This window comes from Grammomys surdaster, unplaced genomic scaffold, assembly GCF_004785775.1.
Source record: "Grammomys surdaster isolate TR1022 unplaced genomic scaffold, NIH_TR_1.0 187, whole genome shotgun sequence".
NCBI classification, from domain to species: domain Eukaryota; kingdom Metazoa; phylum Chordata; class Mammalia; order Rodentia; family Muridae; genus Grammomys; species Grammomys surdaster.
In genome coordinates this window covers 5,184,941-5,207,887 of record NW_021604632.1, presented here as the reverse complement: position 1 = coordinate 5,207,887, position 22,947 = coordinate 5,184,941, and the positions used below count along the sequence as shown (strand labels likewise).

Genomic DNA, 22,947 nt, shown 5'->3' with positions numbered 1-22,947 from the left:
ACTCTTCTTTATCCCGTGGCCCACCACTGTGGACTCTTCTTTATCCCATGGCCCACCACTGTGGACTCTTCCTTACGCCTTCTCCTTTTTCATATTCTCCAGGCAGGACTCAATTCCATCCAGGCCACACTGATTATAACTGGAAAAAAATATTTGCCTTTCCACAATAGCCCTAATTTAATTTAACACCATCTATTCCACAGTCTGCCCTAGTAAATTAGCCCTCCACTCGAAATGACCAATATCCTCACTTTCCTGACCTAGTCTAAGGCCCTTCGCTCTTCTTAATCTTCAGCTGACAATCTGTCTGCCAAACTCTGAAGACAGTGAACCCATGCTTTTACCATCGCATCTCCCAGTGGGCTTCCCTAGCCCAGCGCTCTCCCCTGCCTACTGCCCCCACCTGTCCCTGCTCTCATTCCGGGCTGATCTCTTTACCTGTGCACTATTCCTCTTATTCAATTCAAGGGTTAAATCCCTACCGTGGTCCTTGCTCTCCCGTTCTTCCTTTGTATTGTGTCCTTCCTTTTTGTAACCTGTCTTTCATCCCCCTCCAGCTAACTCACCCTTCAGATCCTCTTCACTGTTTCCTCCAAGGACCGCCTCCTCTGTCCTAGGCCCCGCCCCCATCTCCTTCACCAATCCCATTGAGACATCCACCCACCTTCCTAGAGCCCACTGTCACCATTGCTTACCAGATTCCAAACACCAAACACGCTGAGCTCCTGTGTGCTCCCAAATCAGCTCACACACACACACACACACACACACACACACACACACACACACACACAGAGGTAGCTTGTAGCTCCCTCATAGGGCCGGTTCTCGAGTTCTTGTCTCAGTCTGCTCTGAACTTATATGATCCTCCCATGATCCTCCACCCCTTCACTGCTCCCTCATTCCCTTGCCTGGTCACTTTCCCACCACAGGCCTCCCTGCCACGAATATTGCCGGTTCCTGTATAAAGCGCTCAGTTCCTATGTCCCCCGTGGGAATGTTAAGAGCCATGGAGGCAGTACCATTGCTGGTCCTGCTTGTTGTTGGATGCCTAGTCCAGGAGGAGGGCCTGGTGTGTGATGGGAACTCAGTAAATATCTGTTGAGTGAATGGGCAATCAAATACAGGTCAGGACACATACAAAGAACCTCCCACAATATCCCTTCTTGAAGCTACCAGCCATTCTTGAGAGAAAATGGGAATTGTGCCTTTTGCAATACAGTCCTCGTTTATAAATAAGGAGGCTGAAGGAGTTGATTGGGGGGGGGGGGAGTGGAGGCTACATAGCCTGTGTGTGTAGTCGTTGAGAGGCAAGGCTGGCTTCTGACTTCCTGCCCTTCTTCCACTCATCAGATCTCCTCCAGCCCTCTCCTCCCTGGTCCTACCCAGCGGCGGCTCAGCGTCAGCGCCAGTATCGGAGGGGAGACCGGACTGATGAGCTGTGTGCTCCCAGATGACCTCCTTGTTCAGATCCTGGCTGAGCGGATACAGGTGCGTGCACACCCGCCACACAAAGCTGCAGGCTTGGAGCTCACACACAGCCCACATGCCAGCCCGTCAGCCACCTTTAGTGGCTCAGAGCCCACGGGTCTCAAAGAGGGAACGTGGGCTTCTTCATGCTCAACAGCGGCTTGCTTGTCTTTTTGTCAGCTCTTGCCCATGACCTCTCCCTGTCCTCCAGGCAGAAGCCACTCTTCTTTTTAAAGAACCAGGGAGCAGAAGGTTACACATCAAAGAAATAAAGCAAAAAGAGCAATGTGATCAAGGTGTGGTGTGGGCAGCAAGAAGTCCAAGCTTGCCTGGCATGGCGGTGTCTACCTGTAAACCCCGCGCTGGGAAAGCTGGAGCATGGGGTTGTGGGATTGAGACCAGATTGGGTTGCACAGTGAGATTTTTTTTGTCTCAAAAATAAAACATGGGTCTCTGTAAATTGTTGTTTTAAAAAAAAAACTGTTTTCATAGTATAATGTGAAAAAGATGAATACGTAAAGCAAAATGGTATTTTATACATTTGCAAATAATGTCACATCCATGGGAAAATATTCCTACAGTCTGAGTTACTCTCTGTGGTTAGTAGGTCTATGGATTTTATATCTCCTTTTATCTTTCTCACGTCTTCTTAAAGGCATACTCTTTTAAGGTCAAAACCAATGGGATTTTTTTTTTTAAAGAACTTGGGGGGACTGGAGCTGCAGCTCAGTGGAAGAGTGCCTGCCTTCCTGGCTCATCTCCAGCACCACATGGACACGTGAAAAACCTACATAAATGCTCTGTAGTCCCGACCAGCAAGGCCTAGGAGGTCCGAGAGCTGTGTGTTTCCTTAAGTTTCTCACACTGGACAGCTATTAAGTGCACTTTTTTTCATGTGTTCATGTGTATAGGGTACGTGTGTGTGTGTGTGTGTGTGTGTGTGTGTATGTTTATATCTGTGTCCACATGGGTTGGAAGCCATGGGTTGGACATTGATATCGGGTATCGCCTTCAGTTGTTCTTCACTTTCTATTTATGAAGTCGGGTCCCCACAGCAGACAGAAGTTACCCATCCTGACTACTCTTGTTAGCCTGCTTTATTGCAGAGATCTCATCTTGGCCTCCCAAGTGCTGAGATTACAAGCAGCACACACCTGCCTCATACCTGCCTGCTTGGGTGCTGGGGATTCAACTCCATTCTTCATGTTTGGTCCTGGCCATTGGTGGCTCTGCTGAGCTCCTTCAAGTAATACCACATTGCAGGAGAAGCTGTCCTTCAGTGGTTGTAACACCAAGATTCCAGTTCAGTTACGCTGCCAAAGTCATTCCACTCCAAGGCAGTGGGACTGCTAAGAAACTATAGGCCTGGGAGACAACCTAGTGGCAAAGTATTTGCCTGAATTGGGTCTTCTATCAGGCACCTCATAAAAATCTGGGCATGGTTTTATATACTTCCAACCCCAGATCTGGGCAGACAGAGACCAAAGGATCCCTGAGACTCACTGGCCAGCCAGCCTAGCAGAATCAGTGAACCCTAAGTCCTAATGAGAGACCTTAGTTTTTTTGAGAAACACACACACACTCAGAGAGAGAGAAAGAGAGAGGCAGAGAGAGAGACAGAGAGAGAGACAGAGAGACAGAGAGACAGACAGAGACAGAGAGACAGAAACAGAGAGACAGACAGAGAGACAGAGACAGAGAGACAGAGACAGAGAGACAGAGGTATAGAGGGGAGAGATGGACAGCTGTCAAGGAATAACACCCAAGGTTGTCCTCTGGCTTCCACTTGTATGTACTTGCATGTGCATGTGCACCTGTACATAAACATGCACATACATGTACACGCATGTACATACACAAAAAGAAAAGTTCAAACGGGCTCTTGCTGCTGGGTTCTCCACCCACTGTGAGAACCCTTCCCTTTTCTCTCCTTTGCATCTTATTTTCATACCCCTCTTGGAGCTTTCTAGATCTTTTGACACTTTCTTTGTTCCTTCATTCTACACACAGAGATGGAATAAATCCTTTGTTCTTCAATCACTGGCCATTACACTCTCTCATAAATGTGTCATTAAGGCATTTAGTCTTCATTTACACTTCGTGGGGGGGGGAACCAGTAAATTCCATAAAAATACCTCTTTCATTCCCATCAGTGCCTGGACTTTGGATTCGTGCTGTTTATTTTGGAGCCCAGTGGGTACATCGAACCCAACAGAAGAAAAAGCCTTCTCTCCATAGAGAAGAGTTGACTCAGGCTGAACTAACCATCTCATTCTCTCTGCCTGCAGCTGAGTGACTGTTTCAGGGGTGTGGTGTTCGATGGCCTGGACACGCTCTTTGCACGGAATGCACCCTCTGCCCTCCTCTGCCTGCTAAAGGCCATCGGCAGCCGGGAGCACATATATGTCATCAACATGTCTCAGGATTATGTGGCCATGAAAGCCCAGGAGAAGGCTAAAAAGGAGCTAGAAGGCAAGGCCCCTTGACCTCCCTGGATGACCTTCCCAAGCCCAATGGGGCTTTCCTTCCCACGGAGCCCTTGTGACTTTCACCTGGTTCCCCTGGTGTAATAATCCAATGGGTTTAAATGACATTGTCACCCTTGTGTCTCACTGACACCCAACCTCTGTCCTGGGAAGTGACCAGGGCACATATTTCTAATTATAGGCAGGCTAAGGAGAACATACCATGAGGACATCCTGGCCTAAGATGCTTTGCTTCCTGGTTTGGTTTTAAAGCAACCATGCTATTCGTTTAAACTAATGGAGCTGTTCTGTATACTTTGGGTCATCTCACCCCTAAAGATTATTGTCCCCAGTTTACAGATGAAGAGATTGAAGCCCCAAATAGGAAAGGACTCTTTGAGATCACATGATAGAGAAATAAGATGGCCCTCAGTAGTTGTAGGCAGAAGGATTGTAAGCTCAAGGCCAGCTTGACTGGATAGCAAGACTACAGTATATTCTATGTACTATGTATACCATATTACTACACTAACATATACTATGGTATATTCAGAAGAGAGCCACTTCTATCATGACTCCGATAGCCAGCAAACAAACAAACAAACAATAACAAAAACCCCCACTAACTAGTAACTGAAAGATTTGATTGAAAACTGGGTTACAAGGACCAAAAAGATGGTTCCGCAGGCAAAGGTGCTACCAAGCCTGACAACCTGAGTTCAGTCCCTGGCCACCAGATGATGGAAGGAGAGAGCCAACTCCTACAAGCTGTATTCTAATCTCTATACCTGGATTATGGTGTGCATGAACACATACACACACAAAGTAAATAAATTAATGTATTTTTTAAAAGAAAAAATAGATTCAATAACATAAAAATAATTTTATTTAAATTATTATTAATTTAATCAGAAGAAGACCACAAAAGCATGGCCTGTGGGGGAGGATTTGAGGACTGCTGCCAACACTGTCCCCAGGAGTTAAAGCCATGTTTCCGTGGAGCCTTAGTTCTTGATATATTACTGTCCTTCGCTCGGGCATTCCTCTCCTGGCACCATCTACACAGCTCATAATATTGAAGTGAGGGAATGTTTAAAGCAGACTTCATTCATGAACAGGACTCAGAGTCTGCTTCCTCAGCTTCTCACCAGGAACAAGGTCCAGGCTTCCTTTGAAGTATTTCAACCTCTTTCTTCCTGGTTATCTAGAACACTTTTCCAAAATGATCAATTTGAAAAAAATGGCTTTTATTTTCCTTGATGATCTTTGAGCTGACACAGAGTCAGTGACTGGTGAGGACTAGCTTGTGGTCAAACTCTGTCTTCTTGCTGAACCTTGGCATCCCCCTTAGGCCTCATTTTAAAGGGCACTAGTTCATTCAGGAGGGCCCCACCCTTATAACCTATTCATCTTCTCAAATGACACTATCATACTGAGGATTCAGTTTCCACCTGTGAATTCAGGGAGACACAAACTTGATGACTTGACCAACCTCCTACTTCCTAGTTATCTAGAACACTTTTCTATAATGGCCCCACCCCATGATATTTGGGCTGAATCCGTATCTCTGTCACAGAATCAGCGTCTGTTGATTCTCACCAGATAAGTCTTCAGGATTACAAACTTGGTGATTTGAAACAACATGGACTCATTATGTGACAGTTCTGGGGTCAAAGGTCTTGAAGTCCAGGTGTCAACAGTATTGTGGGCCTTCAGAGGCTGTGGTGGGGAAGACAACCTCTCTTTACATTTTATAGCTTTCAGACACTACCTGAGTTCCTTGGCCCAGGCCCCTTCCTTGAAGGCCTCATCGTAGAACCTCTGCTTCTTGTGCCGCATCTCTCTGCTTCTGCACTCAGCCCTCTCCTCTTACTCTCTCACCTCCCTCTTACAAGGAACCTTTTGATGGGACTCTACTACTCAAATAACCTAATTCAATCACATCTGCAAAAATCCTCCCACCATGGAAAGCCCCACAATCACAAGTTTAAGGATTGAGACCTGAGCATCTTTGGGGACCACCACTCAGCCAACCATAGATGGAACCCAAACTTGGCACTAGAGAGATGAAGGGAAACCATCAGGGACTGGGACGACCGTCTACCCCTCCTGCCACCTCCCACTGTCAGTGCGTGGGCAAAGCTGCTGAGGCTCCGACATCCCCTCCTCTCTGTTCACTCCACAGAGAACAAGCGCAAGGAAGCTCTTGCGAAGGAGAAGGAGCGTCTCCAGACACTAGACGAGGACGAATATGATGCTCTAACAGCAGAAGAGAAAATCGCATTTGACCGCGAAGTTCGGCAGGCGCTCCGGGAGAGAAAGAAGAGGTGGGACCGAGAGGCTGACCAGAGCAGCCCTGTTCCCTGGGGAGGAACTCACAGGGAGACCAGGGTCGGTAGGATATAGGCTCAGCTCCGAGTGTGTTCCAGAAAAACAGCAATAACCGCAGAACACCTGTGGAGGGTAGGGGAAAACGTTTGGCTAACCCAGGGCCCCTGCTGCCGCAGACTTTCAGAGTGCCTCGTATTATCCTCTGCTCCCTTTCTACTGGGGCATTTGAGACTATCAGGAAACTTCTAATGTCATAGCTAGTTCTAAGGAAGGACTTCATATCCCTGTGTCTTCCCAGGGTCCCACTGGCTGCCCTAGCAAATGATTTCTGGGTAGGACGTATTGTCCTACATGCCTAGGGATCTGCAGCTTATGACCCAGGAGCCACTCTGTTGACAAGAGTATAGTGGCCTAACTATTCTCCCACTTCTTAAGCCCACATGTGGCAGGCTACCTGTGTGATCTTCAACCTAGACAGTTCCCCACAATCCCAATACCCAAGGCAAGTAAGTTCACAGTCAACAGGTACAGCCACTCAGTGGCCTCACGAGGGACGGCACAGGAACTAGATCCCTCTATATCATATAGGGCTCCAGAAAACCGGAGCTGCAAGCTCAGGCTATCCACTTCAGTCTTCCTGTCTTCAGATTTCAGAGTCCTAGGAAGTGCCTATGTACCCTCTGGGGTTTAGAGGGCACAGAGCCATGGTACTCAGATATGATATAAGCCCACTTTCTTCTCTCCCTCTGCCTCCAGACCCCTCTCCGGGACTCTGAAAGAGATTGCCCACCTCCTGTCCCCCCTTCATCTTTGCCTCAGCATAGGAGAAATGTTTACTCATCGAGAGGCATGACGTTAGCTTTGGCACCCCAGGAAATACCCCTTTATCATCAAGGCTGCAGCGCCTGCTACCTTCATGCATTCACTTCATAGTGTACATTTGCACCCCAATGTTCACCACCAAATTGTTTGTAACACACACACACACACACACACACACACACACACACACACCATGAAGAATGTAGACAGAACCTCAAGAAACAGTGAGTTACTGCAGCCAAGAACAACTACAGATTCATGGAGATAAAAAGAAGGAAATCAGGGCTTCCTAAGCTGTCTGTGTTCTTGAGTTCTTCTTGCCTAAGAAATGTTTACCTGGCTAGGCATAGTGGTACATGCCTTTAATCCCAGCACTCAGGAGGCAGAGGCAGGCAGATCTCTGAATTCCAGCTGGAGAGAGAGGACTGGCTTTCCAGAGCCAGCATCATGGCTCTGAGGCAGCTGTGGTAGGGACCGCACTCAAAGAACAGCATTTCCTCCTGTCTGAGCATCAGACATGAGAGCGTAGGAGAGCGTACCTGCGTGGATACCATAGCAAGAGCAGCCTTTGAACATCCTTTTTCTCAGTGGCCAAGCTTATTTTCAGCCTTTGTCTTTCTCTCCCATGAAGAGAGTCAGGACTAGAAATACAAATAAGATTTCTTTAAAAAATCTAATCACATTTAATTCATCAGAGATTTGCTGAGTGGCCTTTCAAAGTTAGTTTTGGCCCTTTCATTTCATTCATTCATTCATTCAGTCAGTCAGTCAGTCATTTTTTAATTCATTCCCTTCCTTTCTCCTTCCCTCTCCCCTTCACCTTCCTTCTCTCCTTCCTTCCAAGAAAGCCCTGTCCAGGGTCCCTCCTCCTGGCAGTCACAACTTGGCAGGTGGAACAGGAGGTGCTGAACTCTGTTTTCCTGTCTCTGGCTTGCTGCAGGGAGCTAGAGAGACTCGCCAAGGAGATGCAGGAGAAGAAGCTGCAGCAGGAGCAGGAGAGGCAGAAGGAAGAGGACGAGCTGAAACGGAAGATCAAAAGGCCTAAGCAGGGCCCTGTGGCAAAGGAGGAGCCACTCCTAAAGAAGCAACAAGGAGCCACGAACAAGCAGGTAGCAGCCCTTCCTTGCTCTGCCCATACCGAGAAGCTGACTAACCAGCTGTGTCTGGATATTGTCTAAGGGCAGAAGGTGGAAGAGCTGAGCCCAGCGAGCATTGAGCATGACCCCATGGAGACACTGAGTTTGTGCTTCACTTGGCCATGCATTTGATATCCCACACATGCAGAAGGACAGTGGTCCCCACCTCTGGTCCACAGACAAAGTCAGATTCCCAGAACCCTACACAGTAATGTATTCTACTCTTTGTTCTTTCCTTTGCTGATGCAGGACCGTGACTGGTGCTAAATAGGTTAGCATTAAAGACTTACTTCCAGGGGCATCAGTAGGTTCCTTCCAGCACCTATGACATCTGCAGCCATGGTTTGTTTGTTTGTTGTTTTGGTTTGGTTTGTTTTTACCATATTTAAAGTACCAGGTATGATTTCCCTCCTGTGAATAAGTCCTCAGTTGCAATCAAGAGAACATTTGGTTGCTCCCATAAATAATCCTGCTGCTGCTGCACCCGTGTGTACATTTTCCCTAGCAGGTTATTTGTAGCATGCAATCCAGGGCTGCCTAAGATCATTGGCGTCTTTTCTCTCCTAGCAGCTCTAAAAAGCCAACCAGTAAGGAGAGAATCTCCTGATCAGTTCAAGTCTGATTTCCCTACATCCGGCCATCTATTTAGGGGCAAGCTGCATGCGTATCACCTGAGCTTGGCACAAAATGCATTTGACCGTATTCCTTGGGAAGACTTCTTGAAAGCCTTCTTGGTCTAATGTAGTCACCTGATCTGAAAACAGTAGCTCAGAGAAAGCCAGATGAGACCAGATAGATCCTCTGGGAGTGAAAGGAGACACCAGGGGGTGCCTGGTGATAGGGAAAGACAGGCAAACTTGAGAATCACCCAGTTTTAAGACCCAAGGTATCCTTCAACCCTGTGCCTTCCTGACCAGAACTGTGTTTCTCTTGTTCTTTCATAATTAAAATGTCCAAAATCTTTTTCTCTTCTCAGACTTCTACATTCCCTTTCATGCTTCATTCTTTACCCTGCCTCAGTCTCCATTACACATTTTTGACCAAAGTCTCCAACAGTCACTTCATGTCGGCATCGGGCAGCCACATGTCTGACTTGGTCTGGCCCTAACTCCCTTCCTCATCAGTCATCCCACAGGTTTTCAGCCTCAGCTTCTCCTCCTTCGACTTGGTCACTTTACCCTGTCTGCTATGCTCTCCAACGCCTCTGCTGTGAAAGCATTTATAGACAGCCCGATGGGCTCCCGTGAAATAACAAATCATGAAGACACTCGTTCCTCATTCGATTAAACCCACTGAAGAATTCACAGCAAAATGGACTTGAAGGAAGTAGGTCACTGAGGGAGTGTCTTCAAAGGCTTTGAAGCTTGTCCCAGGGCCTTCCCACCATTTCTTTCTCTCTGCTTCCTGGATACCATAAGAGATATCAGAGTTTGCTTTAAATGTGGCCATCTTATCATTCTCAATTATTATCAAGAAGTAATTCACGGTGTTCTCTTCCTTACTGTGTCTTTAAACAGCTTCTAACCATACTGTCCAGTCTCCATTACCGTGCCACAGGCATTCATACCTTTCTCTGTTATTTTTCAATTTTGTTAGAAGTTTTTCATCTCAGGGATGGAGACATCCTCAGTTCAGTCCCCAGTACTTCATAAAAAATGGGCATGGTGGCACACACTTGTAATCCCAGCACTCAGGTGATGGAGGCAGGAGGATCAGAAGCTCAAGTTCACGGCCAGCCCCCATCTCCAAAACTGTTATTTTCAATCCCTTTCCAAAGAACCATGGTGGCCTCTGTGACACCTTCCCACTGTGTTTGTTCTCTGACGGGTTTCTCCTCCCACCTTTTCAAACTGTCTTCCTCTTTACTTTGTTTTCCTTCCCCTTCTCCTCCTAACTTCTTATGGTCAATACTAATGTTACTTGTTTTTATTTTCTAATTTATGAAAAGTTGCAAGCATGTTTGCAAGCGTTGTTTGATTGGTACCCTTGCATTGCTGACATGTGGTGCTGGCGTTACTGGTCCCCTTCATGCTTCCTGACTTCTCTTCATAGCTGTTTAGCTCATAAATTGTTTCCAAGCATATTGTCCAATTTCCAAGTGAATGGCTTCCTTCCAAAAAGGGATCTTTTCTCAGATTTCTGGCTCCAGAGGTCATGTCTGTCCCATGTTTTATTGATCCTTCATATTTTCTAGGCTCTGCTATGTAACCTCCTACATGAATGGCTTTTTTTTTTATATAAATACCCTGCATGTTCCCAAATCCTTCCTTATTTTTTGTAACCTTTCGTCAGCCTCTAGGTACTCTATATTGAGTTTCTATAGTCTCCAACTGAAAGTCTTCCCTCTCAGCTGGTAGCACTTTTCATACCAACCCTGGTGTCTCCATGGTGGCTCTGCAGACTGAGACAGCCTCTCACAGGAGCTCAGGTGGGGTGCTGGGATTCTTACTTATAAGGCTCTGACAAGCGCTTTCATGTGGCCATCTCGCTGGGCCGTGTTCGAGATGGAGTAGAAAAAGAGGCTTGGTGAGATAAGAGGGAAGACAGCTCTTGGTCACTCAAGACTCCATACCAGAAGCAGGCCTCAATTTAGCTGGGACGTGGGATACTGGGCTATGTACTGCAGGGAGTTATCATGAGTTTGGACTGAACTTACTATCCCATAAAAACACCCCACAAAGTGATGGAACAACCTAAGGATTTCATCCAAGCCCCCCCCCCAAAAAAAAGCCAAAGCAGAGCCCACAAAATACATGTTAAAGCCCAGTAAGAAAGGGAGGTGAGGGCTGCTGGCTGTATATCAAGTTCATTGGATAAATAAGTATTTTTTTAAAGACAAAATGGGACCAGATTCTAAACTGCTATTTGTCCCCAGAAATGCAATGCAAAGCTATGTAGTTTTAATAGCTTCATGCTAAAAGAACCCTTGCTCTATGAGAGACACTGTTGCAAATGTCTTATATCGAAGTGCATACTCAGTCATTAACAAAATCCTTTGATGTGCCTATTAACTCTCCCCCTCACTGGGAATTGAACTTAAGACCTCTGGAAGAACAGCCAGTGCTCTTAACCTCTGAGCCATCTCTCTAGCTCTACTATCCCCACTCTACAGAGAAAGGACTAAGTTGTCAGCAGGGTCACAAAGCTGTAACACTGATGGGGCTTGAGCCACCGCTCTCTCTGAAATCATGTGCAGAACACTGCAATTTGCTGGCCTTTCCGTATTGGTCCTTGAGATCAGCAGCCCCGGAGCAGGACTACGTGTTAAAATGACTAGGTACCTATCTCAAAATTCACAAGGCAGGGAGTAGCCACATCTACAATGTAAAACCATGAGGTAGACCTTTCACTGAAGCTCCCCACATTACCTTCAAAGTGATTCCTAAACTTACTGCACCTAAGGAGGTTCCCGAATCCTAGGCCTCCTGGTGAAACAAGATGTTTCTTGTCCTGCATACAGTTTTGCTTGTCTTTAATAAGCTGATTGATGTATAATTTACATTTTGCTTTCTAGATTCCCACTGTTGCCAAATTAGAAATGAAGATGGAGTCCATAGAAAGGAAAGTTTCTGTCAGAGAGCATGCAACACTTGAAGAAACCACCAGGAAAAAGAAAGCCACGACCGAATATGCGTTTGGATTTCCAATTACCCAGGAACAAGAGGACAGCGAAGGAGACTTCCTGAAGGACTCTGACAAGAACCTGGCACAAAAGTTTAAAGTCTATGACACATGTCTGAAGGACGTCCAAAGCATCCTCATGTACTGGGACCGCAAGCAAGGGATGCTGGTACCTCATGCGGGCACTGAGGAGCCATCACATGAGGTTGACGACCAGCGCCAGGCACCTTCAGGGGGTGGAGGTCGCAGGGGTCGCAAGGACCGGGAGAGGGAGCGCCTGGAGAAGGAGCGAGCTGAGAAGGAGCGCCTCGAAAGGGAGAAGGCTGAGAGGGAGCGCCTGGAGAAGCTGAAGGCCATGGAGGAGCGGAGCGACGAAGGGGAGGGGGAAGAGGAGCATGAGGGAAAGAAGGATCTCGGGGTGCCCTTTATCAACATACAGACTCCTGACTTTGAAGGCATAAGCTGGAAGCAAGCCCTGGAGAGTGACAAGCTTCCCAAAGGAGATCAGGTACAAGGGCTTCTGTGGGGTAAAGCAACAGGGAGACCTAGGGACCACACTACCATAAACATGTCTCTTCTTATTGAAAAATCCACAGACCCTTTGATTAATCTCGGATAGATACAGGACAACAATAGCTAAAGGGACCTTTTTCAATCCATAGACAGTTCCACCAGTCTGTTCCATCTGTCTAGCCTCATTAAAAGCCATCCTTACATCTGATCTTTAATATTGGCAACACTAGTACCCAGGGGAATGAGAGATGTGCTTTGGAGACAATCAGAAGACTTCTCTATTCCAAGATTCTCTCCTATGAAAGCTTTCAATTGGGATGGGAATTGATCTATTAGGTAGGCAGCCTTTTACTACCACCAACAAAAGCTAGGTGCCTTATAAAGCAACCTCAACTGGCGGTTTAGGGGAAGGAGGTTTTTTATAATAAGATAGATAGATAGATAGATAGATAGATAGATAGATAGATAGATAGGTATATATGTGTGTGTTATATATAGTACATATTTTTTTATATATACTTTTTCTGTAAAGCATTAGAAAGTAAAATTCTAGTCTTAAGGTCACACAGTTTTTCAACAACCACTTACCTCGGCCGTGGGAGGTTGAAGGCAATCATTAACAAGATACAACGGCCTTGGCCATGTTCCAATAACTTTTATTCGCAAACGCAAACAGCAGGCCAAATTTGTCAAAGAGCGGGCGGGACTACAGTCTGCTGACCTCTGGTTCAATCAGAAATTAGGTAGACCAGTTAGGACAGACGAGAGCCCTAGAGGGATGCGTGGCAGCAGGAGTCGGAGGAGGGTGAAAGCGGTTCTGGTGAGTTTCCTCACTGCCTTAGGTCCAGGGAAGAGCCGAAGAAGACACAACACACTCCCTCTCCACAGCTCACAAGCTTTGTTTCAGGACAAGCTTAGGTAAAGAACTGGGGGAGTGAGGACTCAAAAAAATCCTTTCCTCCTTAACCAGAACAATTTACTGTACAGTTTTATACCCTCTGCATTCAGACACATGGGTTGATTAGACTATTAATTTAATATCTGGTACTAATAAAAATTGGTTATTAATTTAATAATTAAAGCTTTCTCTGTGGACATTCTAACTCCTAGGAAGCAACTCCAGTTCCATGTTGGGATGCTCCGTGGTCCATGGGATGGGACATATAGGCTATATGGAGGTCTTGACTTGGTAGGCCTACCAGACCACTTAGTCTACAGAACAGGCTATGGCCATCACTAGTGTGGTTGACAGTCCAGGCCCTTGCTTTGAAGATGACTCATATATTTATAGTCATGAGTCTATGTCAGAGTACCAGAGTACAGTGAGAGAAAGCCCCAGAACCTGACCTTTGTTTTCTAAGCTTTTCTCTTTGCTGTATATAACCTGCCCCGATCCCAACGTCTGCTTGTCTTTGTATAGAAAGAACATTTAAAGAAAAAAATAAACATGAACTACAAGAGTAGATGAATCAGATCTATGCTACAGACATCTGAAACTTAGGAGCTGGTCTGTTTAAATTAAGCAGTCGGGGGGGGGGGTCAAGGCCATCTCCTGCATCAACCTGTTTCCTATCTGAATGGAGTTTATAACCCTATTTGCAAAGGCAGACAAATGGTCACAATAAAGAGTGACACTGGCTATGAGAAATGCGGAACATGCACATGCCACAGCAAAGAGCCTCCAGGATCCTGTGAAAGGCCCGGGGGAGTCCAAGTCGGAGGCCCACCCTTCCCTTAGGGTCTCCAGGGAACACTGAAGGGCAGAGAAGATTGCATCCTCCCCACCCCGCCGCCATGTTCATTCTGACAGGGATGTAGAGTCGGAGCACAGTCTGCACAGGAAGTTAACGCAAAGCTTTCCATTTAGATCCTGAACATCCTAGGCCTGGGCTCCTCAGGACCACCCATCCCCGCTCCTGTCTTGTTCTCCATCATCTCGTACCCAGCCAAGCGGCAGTCTCTGATCGCCACTGAGATCCTGAAGCACTTTGTGTTTGTGATCCCACCTAATGAAGACCTCCCCCTGATGGACGAGAAAAAAAAGATGGAAGGAGACTCAGACATCTTCCTCAACACCATCATAACCAAGGTAAAGGGTCTGCGGCTGGTCTCAAACTTGGCAGGATTCACCGGACAGGGAAGGAAAGCCACCCTCACAGGGGCACGATCTGAGTCAGGCATGGGGCTTGTTTCTCTGGACCTCCTGCCTGAGGAGCCTCCACAAACCTCTCAGTGAGTCGTCCCTGGGTCTACCCAGGAGGGGACTGAAAACGATTGCTATTCCTCATTTCCCTTCCCTAATCCCCAGGGGACAGTTTAGGAAATATATCACATTGTTCTGAAGCTCATATGCAAAAAAAATAATTAGGCAAAAACTGTTTTTTTTAATTATTAGTGTGTAACTGTCATGCCAAGTGACAGGGTCCATCCTGAGCGTCCGTCCAGTTGCATCGCGTGCTCTGACCATACTCCCCATGGCCCCTCCTGCCCTCTCCCACTAGTCCCCCTCCTCATCCCAAATAGTTCTGCTTCCATTTTCATACCATGTATGTGGATACATGTGTGTTGATAATACATACATACAGCATAATTTCTATACACTAGAGAAAGGGTGAGGTATTTGTTTTTCTGGTTCTGGCTTTTTCCACATAATGGTTTCTAATTCCATTCATTTTCCTGAAAATGATATAATTTCACTCTTTTTATAGCTAAATAAAACCTCTCTCTCTCTCTCTCTCTCTGTCTCTCTCTCTCTTCCTCCCTCCCTTCCCCCCCTCTCTATATGTGCGTGTGTGTGTGTGTGTGTGTGTGTGTGTGAGTGATTTTTCTTTTCCCATTCATCTGTTGCTGAACACCTAGGCTGACTACATAGCTTAGCTGTTATGAATAGAGCCACAGTAAACATAAGTACCTCTGCGGTATGTTGACATAGGTTCCTTTGTGTAGATTCCCAAGAGTGGTATAGTGGGGTCATAAGATAGTGGGTTTTTATGTTGTTTGTTTGTGTGTTTTTAGGAACATTCGTGCTGATTTCCATGATGGCTACAATAGATTGCATTTCTGATTGAATGTAGGTTTAATGAATCTCCCCAGTAAGAGGTTATTTTTTAACACATCTATTGATCATTCATACTTTGTCTTTTGAGAAGTAACTTCCATTTCATTTGCCTGATTGCTGGTTGGAGTTTGGTGGGGGGTGTTTAATTTCTGGGTTTTTAATCTATTCCAGCTATTAATCCATTATCAGATACATAGCATGCAAAAAGTATTTCTCTTGTCCCATGTGTTGTCTTTACTCTGCTCATGGCTTCCTGTTCTGAACAAGAGCTTTTGGCTTTCAGGCAGTCCAGTTGTTAGTTTTTGAAATGACTTTCTAAGCTGTTAGAGTCTTTTTCTGCCCCTGCCTATGTCAGTATCTTAACATGTTCCATCTGTCCTACCCTCTCTGATTCAGAGTTTCAATTCTTACATTAAGGTTCTTGATTCATTTTGAATTGCTTTGGAGGAAAAGATGGATGTAGTCTCTTCCCTCTACACGTGGGTACCCAGGGTTTTGTTTAGCACTGTCTGGTGTATACACTGTCTCTCCTCAATAGATGCTTTATTTTAACAAAGTTAGGTGACTTGAGCCCTATGGGTTTGTCTCTGGGTCCTCTGTTCTACTCTGCTGTGTGTCTGTTACCACACCTTCTAACTGACCACCACCATTGTTCTTTTTCCTCGCAAATGCTTTGGCAATCCAGGATCTTTGTGCTTCCATATAAAACTTAGGATTGTCCTAAGTGACTGTTGTCCTCAGACTTTTGAGAGGGGTTGCATTAAATCCAAAGATAGTTCTTGGTCTATTGTCACAATATTAATTCTGACAATCTGCAAGCATGAGAAGTCTTTCTAGTGGCTTCTTAATTTCTTTCTTCAACCAAAACTAGCTTATGACCTTGGTGTGTGTGTGTGCGTGTGTGTGTGCGTGCGTGGGTGTGTGTGTGTGTGCGTGCGTGGGTGTGTGTGTGTGTGTGTGTGTGTGTGACATGTGTTCATCAGTAAGTGAGAGTGTCCATAGGCTAGGGAAACAGAAAGAGGACCAGTAGAGGGGAAATGGTGTTGAGGGAGGAGGAAGGGACTCTGGACAGATGAAGGAGGAAAAGTGGTTTTAGGGTAGGGGCTTAAAGTGTACCAGGGTTGTCTGGCAGGGGAGGGAGTTGAGAGAGAAAATTCCCTCTGCCCAAAGGGAAATTAACAAAAGCAAATTGAAAATGCCATAATGAAACACAATATTGTGATATGCTAATTTTGAAAAACCCTCCCTTTTCAAAAAGTACAGCTATGTGTTTAGGGTGATCTAAAAGAGTATAAGAATACAAAGATTATGGATCAAGGGCACACACACCACTGGAGAAAATTAGATTATTTTTCAAAATTGCCATGGAAAGACTGATATTTTGCATGAAGTCACTTTTAAATCTCCTTGCCTGGCAATATGTAAAAGTACATTTCAGATGAGCTAATACTTTTTAATTAATAAAACAAAATCATGTAAATGTAAAAGAAATCATACATACCATTCATAGACAAAAATCACAAAAAGTAATTGATCTGAGCAATAACATGTAGATTGTATACATACCAAAATTATAACCATGGCCTTTATCCCAAGGGAGAATGGCAACCCAACATTTTAATCCCTTTGTATGCCCTTTCCAGGAGGAAATGAAACTAGCTGTTGGCCCTGACTACCTCACAGGCTGTATTCCATGTCCAATGTACAAGTACCTAAAAAAATTACCATCTGCAGTGAGCAGCATTGGTGTGCCTCACCAGAGCAGAGCATCCAATAATGACTCTGCAAAGAAAAGATGGGGAAAGTTAGTGCCATCATCTTAAGTGGCAATTGTGCACCAACCCCTTCTCCTGAAAACTGCCCCTGTCCAAAACACAGAATAAAACAAAAACGGTTAAGCAATCTTTAACTTGTCACAGAGAAGGAGCTCTGACTCCTTTGCAACTGAGAAGGAAAACTTTATTCTTAAGCCAGAAGGATAATAGCCAAATGTATTAAAGTGACGGTAGATTTACTGCATCATGATTGGACATCCATGAAACCTGATTCAAAGATACTACAGACAGGTGGTAACAAGTGTAATACGCTAATCTATAATATATAACCACTTGGGAACTGTCTCAATTACTTTCTATTCCCATGAAGAGATACCATAACCAAGGCAACTTATAAAAAAAAAACATTTAATTGGGGGCTGGCTTACACTTTCAGAGGGTGAGTCCATGACCATCATGGCTGGGTGTATGGCAACAGGTAGGTAATCATGGTGCTGGAGCAGAAACTGAGAACTTACATCTTATCTGCAAATTGGAGACAGGGAGAGAAAGAGTGACCTGGCGAGAGTTTTTGAGCCTCAAACCCCACCCACAGTGACACACTTTCTCCAACAAGGCCACACCTCCTAATGTTTCCCAAAGCAGTTCCACCAACTGGAAACCAAGCGCTGAAATATCTGGGGCTGTGGGGGCCATTGTCATTCAAGCCACCACAGGAACACATAACTATAAAATGCATGCCTAAGACACTTAGGGAAGTATTAACCCAGATCACGTGACATTACAGAAGCATTGTCCTCATTCGTGACTATGACCAACTCCGTCATCGTTTGGTGCAGGAGAAAGTCCTCATTCTGAGGAGACATGAGCTGAAGTATTTAGAAGCAGAGTTCTCAGACTGACAGGATCTAGAATCGCTGGCAAGATAAGCATCTGGACATGTCTGTGAGGAATTTTCTAGATTAGGATCAACTGAGATGGAAAGACCAACCCCAAATGTGGACAGCACCATTCTATTGCCTCGTAAACCCTGTGCTCAGTGAAAAAGAGAGAGCCAGCTGGACATGAGCATCCATCTCTCTCTGCTTCCTGAGGATGAGCACAGCAGGGCCAGCTACCTAGCACTCCTGCCTCCGTTACTCCCCCACCTCAGGAGACTCAAAAGTGGGAGCCAAAATAAAACACGTCCTTAGGTTGCGTTTGTCAGACATCTCTTCATAGCAACACATGAAGGAATGCAGTCGCCATCTGGAACTTGACTAAGGGTTACCAAAAGTTAGGATTGCAATATGCCTTCAGTCTTTAAAGTTTCCGAATATTAAAAAGTTAAAACATGGGTCTCTGTGAGTTCGAGGCCAGCCAGGGCTACACATAGGGAAACCCTGTCATGAAGAAGGGAGGGGGTGTGTGTGTAAATGATCAATAAATTTAAAATAAGAAAAAAACAGATTGAAAAGCATGAAAAATACACTCTAAGAAGTGGGGACTACTTATTAAATATGGCCAATTAGATTCAAATCCTTCCCAAAATAGCAAGAGATTCTTTGAAATCCCTTTTAAATTTTAAATTTAAATCCCTTTTAAATCTCTCTTAGAACAAATAGAAGGAGAAAGGAAATGATGGGAAATGGACTATGCCAATAAAATATTGGCCGTCATGTGGCAGGTGGCCAGAGAACCTGGCCTAGGCAATGTCAAGGAAGTTGAATGCCCAGCCATGGAGCACTGATGGGACCCTTCCAGGAGCTGAAACTCATCCCATATGCACCCTGTCCGTGATTGCTGTAGGGTTTCTACCTCCTCCTCGGGGAACAGAGTATCCAGAGAAACACCAATCATGTCACTAACTCATGAAATTGCTGGCCCCACCCTTTCCCATGACTACTGCTCACCAACCCGACTGCAGACATGCTATAAGCACCCCTCTGTCTTTATTGTGTGCCAGAAGTATTTAAAGCCTTTGTGTTCATTTTGAATTAAGGCCCAAGAGGAACAGCCCTCTCCACCTAAGGGAGGCAAACAGAAATCGAAAGAAAAATCAGAACAAGTGCGTGAAACTCAGAAGGACAAACGTCGCACGTACTCCGGCAGGAAAGGCCTCTCTGGGGGGACATCGGGGAGCATCGCCCCGATGTCTGACCTAGACCCGAACAGCTTTGATGGAGAACACTCCCAGGAGAAGTTCATCAGGTAGGCCTTGCAGGAACAAGGGAGAGGGAGGATAGAGCCCCAATTTGGGAGCACAGCTGTCACACCACAGAGAAGTGCAGGGTTATCCTGAGTGGGGCCTTACAGCTTGTCATGCCTAACCCCAGCTGCACAGGACCTGTCCCAGGCAGCTCTCCTGTCCAATTCATATGGTTACTTTAGAAGTCTGTGTGTTCGTTTCAGGCTGAATCACTTCCGGTGGATTGTGCCTCCAAACGGAGAGGTAACCTTGAGAGTACACTTCTCCTCTTTCGATGTCGGCAACTATGACCAAACGTTTAATTTTGAACTCCTTGGGACCCGCCGCCAATACCAGCTCTACTGCCGTGGAGTCTGCACCTACCCATACATCTGCAAAGACCCAAAGTAAGTGTGTTATTTTCAAAAGAAAAGGTTGAAAAGCATGTTTTTGAGTTACACACACACACACACACACACACACACCCTCAAAGCACTTTGAACTAGTGGGGACCAAAGAGAATGCTCCTCCAAGTGTGGACACCTGCATGCATGCATACACACACACACACACATACACACACAAACAATAAACCAACAACAACACTGAACTGGGAACACATCCCAGACCCCTCTTGTATCAGTACATCAGACCTTGAAATAAGAGCAGCATATTTGTCATGACACCACAGGGTATTTATTCCCAAACTGAAACACAATAAACATGAAGTTAAAAGACTGGGGGTGGGGGGGCGAGGGCAGGTGAAGGGGAGATATTCTTCTGGAAAGTGAGTCTGCATATTTAACTAGTAAGCGGCTTCAAAGCACTTTTGCTTTTACTCTAGGATGCCGTCCTGTAATGTGAATCTCCTTGAGTGGCTTTCTCTTAGTCACTCAACTCCCCTGTGCAGTTTATGTCTCACATAAACACACCCCTGGGGGAGCAAACTAGCAAGGTGACTCCTTGCTGGAGAGAGGGACCTTCTGTAGCTTGTCCTTGGTGTAATTATCACGAAGGACCCCTATGTTACTGAAGAACTGAAAAGCTAACTTAGCCACTGAAACTATTTTATAGTTTTTCCTAGAAATTCTTGTGAATTTTTCCTATCTGGGTGTTCTGGGGCAGACTATCCAGCTCAGCACTAGAAGCCTTTTTCTCAGGTTCAAGCCATTGCCATCTTCTCTTAGAAAGCAGGAGATAAAGCTTCCATAGACAGCCTCACGTTAGCTGTCTTCAGACACAGGAGCTTTCACTGAGCAGAGAGTTCTGGGTCCGTAGGATGCTGAACCTCCATTTATGTATCACTATTTTTACTCCTTCCTCCTCCTGTTCAGAGTTGTGTTCTCCCAGAGGAAGAAAGACATGAAGTTAAAAGAAGTCGTCATTAAGAAGTATGTAATGAGCATGGAGAAGTTTTACTTTGGGCCACTGCTTTGTGGAAAGTCAAGGGACAAGTAAGTATTTCATTATTTCAAAGTCAATTGCAGATTTCTGGGTTGTGTTCACAAATACTGCAAATGAATTTCTTTATATAATTGTGGCTTTTATTGACACTGCCCCAAATTCCAAACCAGGAGAATTAGATTCATGTGTCCCAAGTCTCTACTTTGTCACACAGACAACTCTGGTTCCACATTCCCTAGTGGGAAAGCCTAGAACAAGACCAGGCTTCAGAAAGGTGGAATCAAGACTTCACTTTGGGATGTATCAAGCCCAAGTTGTTTAGAAGATATCTCTAGGAACCACATAAATTGGAGAACAGAATATATGATTTGGGTTCTTGCAGGAGGGCTCTGTAATCAAGATAATAAGAACCATCAATACAGATATTGTGACACACAGAGAGGGTGAGACAAGGGTTCTACCAAGAGCTTCTCCATACCCAAGAGGAGTCCACAGTAGACATGAGAAAGGGGGGCATAGAGTCCCATGAGAAGACTGGACAGTCAATTCTGTCAAATGCTACAGGAAGATGGAAGTGCAAGCATCCACTGAGTTCAACAACATGGAGTCCATGGGGAAATTGGAACAGGAGTCCTTCTGGGAGAACTCTGGGAATTCTGCCCAAATTAGCACTGGGATTAACAACAGTGATTGCCACGGTCCAAAGACCCAGTGCAAGCGCCATTTACTTACTCACTTTAAACCTTGAACCTTGTCAACAAAAATAATGGGAAGACAACAGTGTCTGCTTCACAGGTTTGAGAGGACTAACTGGGTAACAAGCAAGAACTCTTTAGCATCCTGCCAAATTGCAACAGTGATGGGTAAGATGCTGAGGTTACCTCCTCTTTCCCAGTTACTCACAGGCTTGCCTGACTCTGATACTCTGATTTCAATCTGTCATTCTCTACCCTTCATCCTCCATCACAGGCTAGTCAAAGCTCTTCTCAGACTGTCTCGGCTTTCCTGGCCTGAGCTGTGATCTTTGATGATATATATATCTCTTATTCCTTCAGCCTTATTCAACGGTTCCTTTTCTGTTCATTGCCTTTAACAGAATGTCTCCCAATAGCCCCGAGGCCTACCTCTACAGATCTCTCCCAAGGACATTAGGGAGCAGAAGCAAACTTGTCATATGAACAAGGCCAGATAAATTCATGTCAGAACAGTAACAGTCTGTGAAGGTGTTGTGGAAGTGAGTGAGATCTAAGACAGGTGTCAAGTATCAGGTGACCCAAATGATAATCTCTCAAGGATAGGTGACCGCTTTTCCTGGAGCTCTTTCTAAGAACTAAAAATAACTATCATTCATTGGACGTCTTATATTTCCACTTGTTCTATGAGCTTCGAGTGCACAATATCAATACCAATCAACCCGAAGGGGTACTGTCACCCCATCTTACAGCTAAGACGACCAAGGCTTGTGGGGTCACTTCACAGTGCAGTATTCTCAGAGGCAAGTGAACAACCATAGATGTCATGGTCTCAGTCAACATGCCACCACCTTGGCACAGTCACGTTGGCCTTTCAAATTACACTGTACCTCAAAGGATCCTGTTACCCTGAACTCTCCCAGTCCTAGTAATCACACCCCCATTCTCATTCATCTCCAGGTATAAGACATCCTTGTTCCCTGGCAACATGGAGACACTGACGATCCTGAATGATTCTCCAATGGTGGTGGAGGCATACTTCTGTTTCCAGCATGACGTAAAAGCGAGTACCTACTTTCTAGAGCCCGTCAACATGACTCTGAAACCCAATGAAAAACAGGTACAATCAAAGGGGAGAAATTCTATCGGGGCGAGAATAGTCACAACCTGACATACCCAGTGTAAATGGACCTTCCTTTGACTTTCTCCCCAGTTACTAAACGTATGGGCCTACCCAACTGCAGTCGGTGTCTTTGAAGACAGCATTGTCTGCTGCATCAAGGAGAACCCCGAGCCAGCCATCTTTAAGTTAAGCTGCCAAGGAATTCGCCCAGAAATTGAGCTGGAGCCCAGGCAATTACATTTTGACCGGCTCTTGCTTCATAGGTAAGAGTTCCAGATAACTCAGGAACAGGAGGGGAAGTTCGAGAACATTTAGGTCTAGGGTAATCAACTGGTCTTGAGTTACTCTAGACTTTCTGGGTTTGTTGTTG

General features: G+C 45.5%; 1 protein-coding gene across 1 annotated transcript in view; it reads left to right on the top strand.

Annotated features, from left to right (window-relative positions):
• Hydin (HYDIN axonemal central pair apparatus protein) overlaps positions 1–22,947 on the top strand; it is a 342,846-nt gene that overhangs the window by 247,249 nt on the left and 72,650 nt on the right. Inside the window, exons 40-50 of the mRNA XM_028768759.1 lie at positions 1,350–1,491; positions 3,759–3,942; positions 6,121–6,262; positions 8,029–8,197; positions 11,739–12,353; positions 14,226–14,447; positions 19,173–19,381; positions 19,583–19,765; positions 20,693–20,812; positions 22,415–22,574; positions 22,668–22,840. Coding sequence (XP_028624592.1) covers positions 1,350–1,491; positions 3,759–3,942; positions 6,121–6,262; positions 8,029–8,197; positions 11,739–12,353; positions 14,226–14,447; positions 19,173–19,381; positions 19,583–19,765; positions 20,693–20,812; positions 22,415–22,574; positions 22,668–22,840 — 2,319 coding nt within the window. The remainder of the gene's footprint in view (positions 1–1,349; positions 1,492–3,758; positions 3,943–6,120; positions 6,263–8,028; positions 8,198–11,738; positions 12,354–14,225; positions 14,448–19,172; positions 19,382–19,582; positions 19,766–20,692; positions 20,813–22,414; positions 22,575–22,667; positions 22,841–22,947) is intronic.